This window comes from Centroberyx affinis, unplaced genomic scaffold, assembly GCF_046629955.1.
Source record: "Centroberyx affinis isolate AG114_WGS23_722 - 3 ecotype Tasmania unplaced genomic scaffold, CSIRO-AGI_Caff_v1 ptg002495l_1, whole genome shotgun sequence".
Lineage (NCBI taxonomy): Eukaryota > Metazoa > Chordata > Actinopteri > Beryciformes > Berycidae > Centroberyx > Centroberyx affinis.
In genome coordinates this window covers 417101-426644 of record NW_027280721.1, presented here as the reverse complement: position 1 = coordinate 426644, position 9544 = coordinate 417101, and the positions used below count along the sequence as shown (strand labels likewise).

The 9544-nt window shown below is 45.9% G+C and overlaps 1 protein-coding gene across 1 annotated transcript; it reads right to left on the bottom strand.

The window, feature by feature from the left end:
* Positions 1 to 8239: 8239 nt before the first annotated feature.
* LOC139656556 (heparan-sulfate 6-O-sulfotransferase 1-A-like) lies at positions 8240 to 9010 on the bottom strand (the record flags this gene model as incomplete). The annotated part of the gene is made up of 1 exon (XM_071534200.1): positions 8240 to 9010. A coding segment is annotated over exon 1 (500 nt), but the record flags the coding sequence as incomplete, so codon positions are not given.
* Between the last annotated feature and the right edge of the window lie 534 nt (positions 9011 to 9544).

The window sequence follows — 9544 nt, the reverse complement described above, 5'->3', positions numbered from 1 at the left end:
GTCAGTGAGAAGACCAGGCGTATACACACACACACACACACACACAAAATCACCCGATGGACATGTGAACACAGATCGCACAGGTCAAACGGATATGCAGTCCTTGCTTGAATGCACAAATGTAGGCAAGGGACACACACACACACACACACACACAGACACACACAGACACACAGACACAGCATGTACAGCTTCAAAAAGAACAACTTTGGTGATCTACAGCTCTGCCCTAGAGCAAAGCAGACAAAGCAAGTGTAGCAGAAAGAGGAATCTCTCTTTTTCCTTCACTCTGTCTTTCCATGAATGGCATCAGCAGTTTATAGCTCTCCTGGTGGGACTCTTGACATGCACACACACACACACACACACATATGCACACACACACACACACAAAAGATTGAAGTCTTGGGATGGAATGATGGGCAGAAAAACGGAGAGGAATGATGGGAAAAAGAGAGGGCAAGGCAGGGAAGGATACAGAGACAACGCTATCATTCATTCTCTTTTGGGGATTTGGTAAAAGTTAGCCTACTGTGTGTGTGTGTGTGCCCAAAGGAGAGACAGTCCCAATCAGTTAAAACTCCTCCCCCTAATTCAAAGAGGCAGTCTGGGATTTGCATTTTTCCCACAATTCAATTAACACGCTTGTCAGCCTCTCCTCTCCGTTCACATGCCTCCTTTGGCCATCTCTCGCTCACACACATACAAACACGCTCACTCTCACAGACACACAGTGAATTCATGAATAGATTTACTTATTCATAAACACACACACTCAGAAAATGGATGCATTTATTTATTTGTTTGTTTACAAATAAATGAGACGAGCTCAGACTAGAGATGAGGGGAAGCTCCCGGGTCACATCCTGTCTGGACTTGTCACATCCAGGGACGTGAAAAGACAGTGCAGTTAATGGATGCAGAGGAGAACAGTCCCTGGGGATCTCTCTCTGTCTCTGTCCCTCTCTATCTCAGGAAAGCGGAGGGAAGGAGGGAGGGAAAAGACAAGCAGAGCCACCAAAGAATGGGGCGCCGTGGGGGGGGGGGACTAACAGAGAGACTGTCAGAGGCTCTCAGGGCCAGTATCTAGCAAGAGACGGCAAAGAGACGGGGCGACAGAGACAAGGCCGAACCCAATTTAGAAACCAGGAACTAGGATCAGCCGCAGACGCACTGACTTTGCCGAGGGGCCCGGCTAATGACTACGGCTAACCCCTTGTCTGATTAATAGCCTGTAATCCCATTCTCATGGCTAGCACGCCGTAGCATTCCATAGCGCCACTCATTAACCACCATAGAAATGCCCGCTAATCAGTCGGTCGCTTTTGGCTAGCCAGGCTAATGCTAGGCTAGGCTAATCAATAGGCAGTAATCCTGTTGGCGGAGCCGCTGTAGCGTAGCGCCCCTCATTACCAGCCATAGAAATGTCCGCTAATCATTCACCGCACGGCTATTTGTCCTCATGGCTGAAGAATCACTTTGGTGGGGGGGAATGACATTTGACAGTCGGCAGCAGAGGGTGGAAGAGACAGAGTGACACACAGAGTCGCAGAGGCTGTGTAATGATTAAGAAACACATCACTCTTGCTTTTCTTTCCTGCCCTCTCTCTGTCTGTCCTCTTTGTTGTGTACAGCTGGATCAGTCTGGAAAGGCTTTGCTCCACATCGGTGTCATTCAACTTTTATCAATCAATGAAAAACCCTCGCCGATCCATAACGGCTAATCAATATTGAAGGCTTGCAGGCAGACCGAAGACAACCCTCCACAGACCACCAAGAGAGACGCTCGGCACTCGAGAGGCCTCCTCTGCTCATCGTCTGTCTGTAGAGCACACTGAGGCGAAATGGCTGGGCTGAATCAATGATGTCAATGGCCTCAATTCAACTTGATCATACAGATTCATATTTCTGACATAGCACTCTTTCATTTTTCATTTTTTCCCCCAGTCAATCAGTTATAACACTGAGCCTCCTGTGCTAAAACATACCTCCCTATATGCAGGTACAGCATTTTCTCACTAGCAACAGTTTGGTTTCACTCAGACCATTTTGCATCCCTGATCGAATTCAGCCATTTTTCGAATTCTGCAAAATGGCTGCAGAAAGTAAACGTGACAAGGAGTTGAAGTGAAGCGCTGTGTTAAAGTAAAGTAAAGTGCTGTGTGTAGCAGAGTGAACTAAAGCATCAACATTTCCTTTTGGGCCGAAGCCAGGAGTTCGGGGAGTTAGGCTGAGTTACGGGTCACGTCGACCTGAGGCTGAACCCGAGTTGAACTCTTGTAGTCAAGAGGGAGTAGCGGTGTAGCTTGGAGAGGCCTGTCAACACTAGCCTCAAGCTACTGGGGGAGCAAACACATAGGAAAGATATCTCGCCCTTTCATGTGTGAGATTATGTGTGAGTGGACTATGTTTACTGTATTGCGAGGTGTAACATCCCTCGCTAGAATAGAAAGCCTGGAAGAGAGGCCCCTTGTGAGGACCACTTACCGGACCTCATTATTTATTGTTGACTGATTGGCTTGTGGTTGAGGTTAAGGTTAAAATTAGAGTTAGATTATCGTTTGGGTGAGAAATACATCAACGGAAGGCTCTCACAATCATATGATAATAAACTTTATATATAAAGCAGTTTATTAATCAAAGCTACAAAGTGCTTCATAGAGCTACAGAGAAGGAAAACTAAAACACAAAAACTATGTATAAGCAAGTTTATAAAAGTGTGTTTTTCGGAGAGCTAGAGTGCCCTTCCCGAGGATCTCAGGCTGCGATTTGGCTCGTATGGTATTAAAAGGTCAGAGATGTGGCTAGGTGCTAATCCAACATGAGCCTGGAAGATGATCAGTAATCTATCTTAAAATCAATTCTATAATTCTACTGCAAGTACTACCTGCTGTTTATGAGAGTATACATAGAGGAATGCAGTGGTAATGAAAAAGTAACATCATTTTTTTCCAGAAATCATTAATTTATGTTTTTCTTTCTTATCTTCATAACTTACTATGATGTATACTATGACTATAAATCAAAAAGATTTATATCAGACTAAAAAAGTGGGCAAACTATTCCACACATACAAAGGTGGGTAGGCTGAGGTTAGGTGGAGCATATGCTCATTCCTCACAGGGCGAGGCAATACTAGTCTCAACTAGTCAAAACCAATTAGAGAGCCTGCTTTCCAGTAAGACAAGCAGGCTTGTCCCGTAAGTGAAGGGGATTGGAACCAGGTAAGCAGGTAGGGAATAACTGGCTGGAAGCATGTGGGAATGTTATTGGGAATGCTGGAACGTGGTGCAGCCACAGCCGGGATGAGGGAACCTAACCGGCTTTGGAGCGCCTGGCCGCCAGCGCTTAAACCCGGCTAATCTGATTGGATTAACACCGACCTGCCTGGCTACACACAGCCTACCACCACGCATGGGCACGCACGCGCATCCACGTAAAGATACACACACACACACACACACAAATAGCATGTGCGGTATGTCAGCCAGCCAGGACTGCCTCTGCAGCTTCCTAAAGTTCAGCTGGCTGGCTGATGGTCCCATGCTGGGCCACCACATGCACACGCTTCCACTCTCACACCACACACACACACACACACACTAACACACAGCCATCTTAGAGTGCTGTGATTTGTGCTGTGAATCTGAAACAGACCTATTGAAAGAAGAGTAATGCCCAGAGCTTGACAACCGTGCTAATTGACTACCCCCCCTCCACACACTCCCCTCCCCAGCAATGAAACTAAACGTTTTCACCCCTCCATCTTTTCAATCATACCCTGACGGGCCTTCTCTTGTCCCACACTCATCCTCTCATCCTTTCCTCTCCCTCTTCTTACCCATCATCGCCTCCATCTCCTCTTCCCTCCCTCCTTCCCGCCCCCGCCTTCCTCCTCTCCCCTCATACTCGCACATGTAATCATTCATTAGAACCAAGGCAGTTGTCCATTAGGCAAAGCAGCCATTTTGGAAATTGCAGCAAATCTTCCATGAAAAGACATTTCCTCTAATGCAGTAGTCACGCTCGGAGGGAGAAGGAGAGGGAGATAGAAAGAGAGAGAGAGAGGGGAGGGAAAAAGAGAGAGAGACAGAGGGATGGCGAGGGAGAGAAGTAAAGACGGGGAGGGAGAGATGGAGAGAGGAGAAAGAAGAGAGAGGAAAAGAGAAAAAGAGAGAGAGAGAGAGAGCCCCCCGGCCATAAAGCCACCAAGCGGAAAGCAAGCCTGCTGTTTGATTAGAGAATGACACCATCATAGAGGGAAGGAGGGAGGGAGGGATGGAAGGAGAGGGAGGGAAAGTGTTTTAGAGGCAAGCAGAGAGGATGAAGAGGAGGCGGGAGAGAGAGAGACAGAGAGAGTGAGAGAAAATAGGGAGTGATTTGAGAGGGCCGAGATAGAGGCGGTAAAATTAGCCCCATCACTTCACTTCGCTTACTAAGACGCTCTATGACACACTGGGATTAAAAACAGGCACACACACACACACACGCTAGACACATATGCACACACACACACACACACATACACACACATACACAGGACAGATGGTATCCCCCATCTGAAAGTGTGGCTCTAATTTGAGTAAAGTGATAGGCATCTCCTTAACCAATTAGAGGCCTCATATCTAAAAGGCCTTACGTCAGGGTCTGTGTCTGTTAGTTTCACACACTCATTAGTTACAGTGTGCATGAGCGTGTGTGTATGTGTATGCGTGTGTGTGTGTGTGTATTAGTCCCAGTATGTCCCAGGGGATCAGTGAAGAACATTAAAACTGATATAAGAGATGGAAAATGACAACGCTATTCCGACTGGCGCTCTTCTGTGTGTGTGTGTGTGTGTGTGTGTGTGTGTGTGTGTGTGTTCCATTCTCCAACCCCGCCGCTGTTCATCTCAATCACTGATCAAAGACAAATCTGTCTTTCCTGTTACTAATCATTCATCTCACTCCCTCTCTCTCCGACTTAATGTGCCTTCCTCTGATTCTGACACATTTGTCTGAGTACTGAACTGTGCCTTCATCTTTGCGTCTCTCCATCTCAAACCCCCACCGCGTCCCGAGCTGCGCTCCCCAAAACAATGCTCCCATTCCTACCATAAGCTGACTTTCCAACCAAGTTTTTTTTTTTAACAAATTCTGATGTGCTGAATTAGGAAAGCATTATTCAATAAATGTCCTCTATATCACAGTATCGAAAAGCCATGTCGATGATTTTATGCTCACTTGAAGCGGAAACATTATTTGTTCATGAAGAAATTATAAAATAAACAGTGATGGAAACACATCTGACGAATAAATAATGACACAGACTTGGCATGAAGGGCCTGATGAATGGTACAGCATCATTGCATGTTACAGCATCATTGCATAACAGTTCAAAAGTGGCTTTGAACATTCTGAAATCTGTAAAATGTCTGACTATCACAACCTCCCAGAAATGTCATACGGCTGTCTCTCCCATTTAGAAGGTGCCTGTTGAGGTTATATGGCCATTAGATTGTGTATTAGAATATCAATATAGGTGCATTTCTTTGTTTTCAACTTCAGATAAAAGCATGAAATATGGACAACATTAGCTGACACTAAAGAGCAACGAGATCTAATCAATTCTTCACTAATCACTTCACTGATCTATTCGTGACTCTTTCCATTTTTGTTGTGGATGTGTTCTTCTGACATCCAAGAAGCCCATTTATTCGCTTCAACCCAGCTGATGGAAACGGGCCTAATTCTCATCTTATTTTTTGCAACATTTCAGACGTTTGTGTAAAATCCACTTGACAGTTGGGAGGAAACAGCTACAGTGAGATGTCGTCACTAGAACCGCTGCTGCTGCGTGGCCAAAGATTTCTAGATAGACCATTTTCGCTTTCTCTGTCTCATAGTTTCTTGAGTTAACAGCACAGCTCCAAACCGCTTCCTCCACTAAGTGAACAGCTCAGTTGTTTGTCAGGCCCGTAAATCTTCCTCACCGCTGGCTGGGGCTGAAGACTGATCTTCAAACCATCTCCACCACACCGACAGTACACAGAACTGAACTGAAACCCATACGTAGCACACTGCACCGAGATATCCCACACCACCGCTCTGTAAACACAGATGATCTCTCTCCCCGGCCTCACAACCACTGCTACTGGCCTGGAACACAAATGTCCCTAAACAAGCGAGGGACAGACAGAAAGAGCGGGAGACAGACGCAGAGACAGAGAGAACAACAGGCAGGGAGACCAAAAGAGAGAAACGACAACAGAGAGCGAGAGAGAGACATGGAGACAGCGCTTCCAGTCTCTCTTCAGAGCTCTTCAGCGCAGCGATTCACTTCTCTTCTCCTTGGAAGTGGAGCTGTCTGTAATATGGAGCAGCATTGTTTTTCTTCAGGGTGCTATTAAGCTTATAGTCCCTTGTTTCTCCTGTCAGGAGCGATAGGATAGTCGATTATACCAGAGGCAAAAGATCCTCTCCGCCGCGCTCACACCCACGCAGACATACCTAGACCTTTCTCTCCCACTCTGCCTTCCTGTCTCTTCCTGTTCCTGTGTCTTCCTCAGGTACACACGCACACACACACACACACACACACAGTTTAGGCTTATAAACGGTGTTTATAAAGTGATGAAAGGCCGTCTATCCTGTTTCCACTGAGATATCTCAGCTCGCCATGCAGAATGGTCGGACACGTTATCACCTCTGACCGGGGGAAACCACGGGAGCTGGGACAGACGCCAGCAGCAAATACCAGCGCTAGCAGTGTGTGTGTGTGTGTGTGTGTGTGTCTGTATGTCCCAGCAGTAATAATCACCCGGATTAGAGCGGAGCCAAACCCCTGCAGGGTCCCCTCTTCCCCCCCCAGCCCAGCCCTGCCCAGGCTGCAGCTCTGATCCCCTGTTTGAGCAGCTATGGGGAGCAGAGCAGCCCGACTGACATCTCTGCCAGACAGATGGGCAGAGGGGGGAAAACGCGTCTTTTCTTTCTCTAAATTCCCTCATATTTCCAAGCCCTTTTTGTCCTATCGATCGTCCATCGCCAAAATAAAATATTGAACAAGCTTAGGCCATACAAAGACACCTAAACCATTCAACAAGCATAGTCTTTAACCACAAGGGTGCAGTGAAATGGAAGTTGATACAGCCGTCAATATGTCTGGGAGAGGGATGCAATATGTGGGCAACAACAATGGGGAGGTGTGGAGTAGAAATGGGTTATAACTTAATAAGAATGCGCACCGTGTCGGGCTACCTTGCAGTCAATGCGTGGGATTATTACTGAGTGAAAATGTTGCCTAGATGTATTACAGTTCCCTGTGTGGAATAAATTCTGCTGAAGCGCACTGTGTGATTCAGTAGGAGGACGCCCTGATAATGGTACTTATCAACAATTGTCTGACGCACTGTTGATCTCCTATGGCATTTGTGGCAGTACAGTGTTACAATGTCAATCAACAGTTGCCTTTTACCGTCCATTATCAGGAGGACAGACTTTCCTGGCAATAATTCCAACAAGTATGTTTCATATCATGCCATAATACTGTCCCACCCAGTGCAGAGACAGACCCTTGATCTCACGGCTAAATGAAAAAGCCTGGACTACAATGCCACCCTAAAACCATAAATCAGTTTAATAATCTTATAATAATCCTGTAGGGACTTGCATGAGGTGTGTCATACTCGGTAGTGAGTTCACTGCGACCTAATGTCACTTTGTGGCATTTTTATCTCCTATGGTATAACTAAAGTATTTTTTGTGGTGTAAGTTTTGTTGTCATGCTTGTATAATATCCTTCTAAAATGTACTATAGTATTACAATAGTTATGTTTCCTAAAGAGACAATACCACATTAAAGGCTGTTTTGAAAATGAGAAAGATAAACAAGTAGAAGTAAGACACTCAGGGTAGGTAGATATTGCTTTTTGGTTTAGAGATTATCTCTAATACAAAACCAAATGAAAAATCACTGCAATATTACTATAATAATCCTACAGGGACTTAGTGTGTCTGTGGTAGGTACTGAGTAGTGAGCTTAGTGACCTTATTGTACCTTATGGTGTATTATCTCTATCTCTACTAAGGCACCACTACAATACTCCTGTAGGATATTATGTAGCCTATAGGTAAAAGTTTTGCTATGGTATAATCTTCTAAAATGTATGATAGGAACATTTGACTTTTTTGTTTTTACTAATAACACAAACCCTGCACCAGGGTTGGCTCATATTTCGGGGGGGAAAAAACTCTTCCTTTACCTTTGATTTTTCAACTTGTTCTCCTTCTTGTTGAGGACTCCCGGCACACAGTTGGTGAGCTCGGTCCAGTCGGCGTGTAAGCCGCAGCTCCAGCCCGTGGAGAACCGGGAGAAGAGCCAGGTCTCCTTGCGGTTCGGCCGGTAGCAGGTACATTTCTTCTGACCCGGTCTGCAGTCGCAGGGGACTTCCAGGCGGACATTCTGGACGAGGTGCCTCCCGAAGGTAGTCCCCCCTGTTTTCTGGATGTGCAAAAACACAATCACGTCCTCTCCCTTGATTTGGAAATCGATCGTCCTCTCCAGGTCCCTGACGGGGAAGTAGTATTTCTTAACGTAGTGAGGGTCCGGAGTAGGGAAGATGTCCCCCTCGTCTTCCTCCGTGAAATAACCGTGCGGGGAGCCGAAATTGATCACCCCGGGGGCCACGTACTGATAGAGAATCAGCATGAAACACACGGATCCCACGACGATCAACAAGAATTTGCTGCTCCTCTCGACCATGTTCCTTCCCAGTGCGGCTCGTACAGTACGCTACCATTTCCCAGTCAAGCCGACAACAGAGAGCAGGGCGCTCGGCTTCTTCATTCTTGCTCTCTCGCTCTCTCTCTCTCTCTCGCTTTCTCCCCTGCAACAACGGTTTTGATGGGCTCAAGAATGACTCATTTCGCTTTAAGACGACCGGCGAAGTTGGTACATTGTACCATTGACCGTTCAACACCGCGAAACACACATTGTAACTCGTTAAAACCCCCTAGCTGACCCTCCCCCGTTTACTTACTTTGGCTCCCCTACCACACAGGCTCACTGCATCACCATGGAGTTATGTACCCAGGATGCAGCGCGAAACTACCTTTTCAACAGCACTCGCTCGCTCTCTCTCTCTTTCTCTTTCTCTCTCTCTCTCTCTCTCTGGTAGAAAAACGAATGAAAGAGGAGTCATTTTAATTTCTTGGTTGATACACAACGGCCGCGTCATTCATCGCATGTAGGACAATTATCATGGTAATGGACGGTAAAACCCTAAAATGTTGTTTACCAGGCATTTCAAATGTACGGAATTAATGTATTGTAATGTAGGAGTGGATTTGAATTGTTCAGCTCTTTTACATATTGCATTATTTCCCCGATGCACTTAGAGCGAAGCATGTAACCAACTTGTCCAATTAATCAAAGCACATAACCAATATAAATACAGGTTTATTTTCCAACTCCAGCTAACTATTGCATCTTATTTCACTAGATACGACTTGACATAATGTAATCAACTGAAAATGACAACATCTAACAAAACAATGACGATCTAACA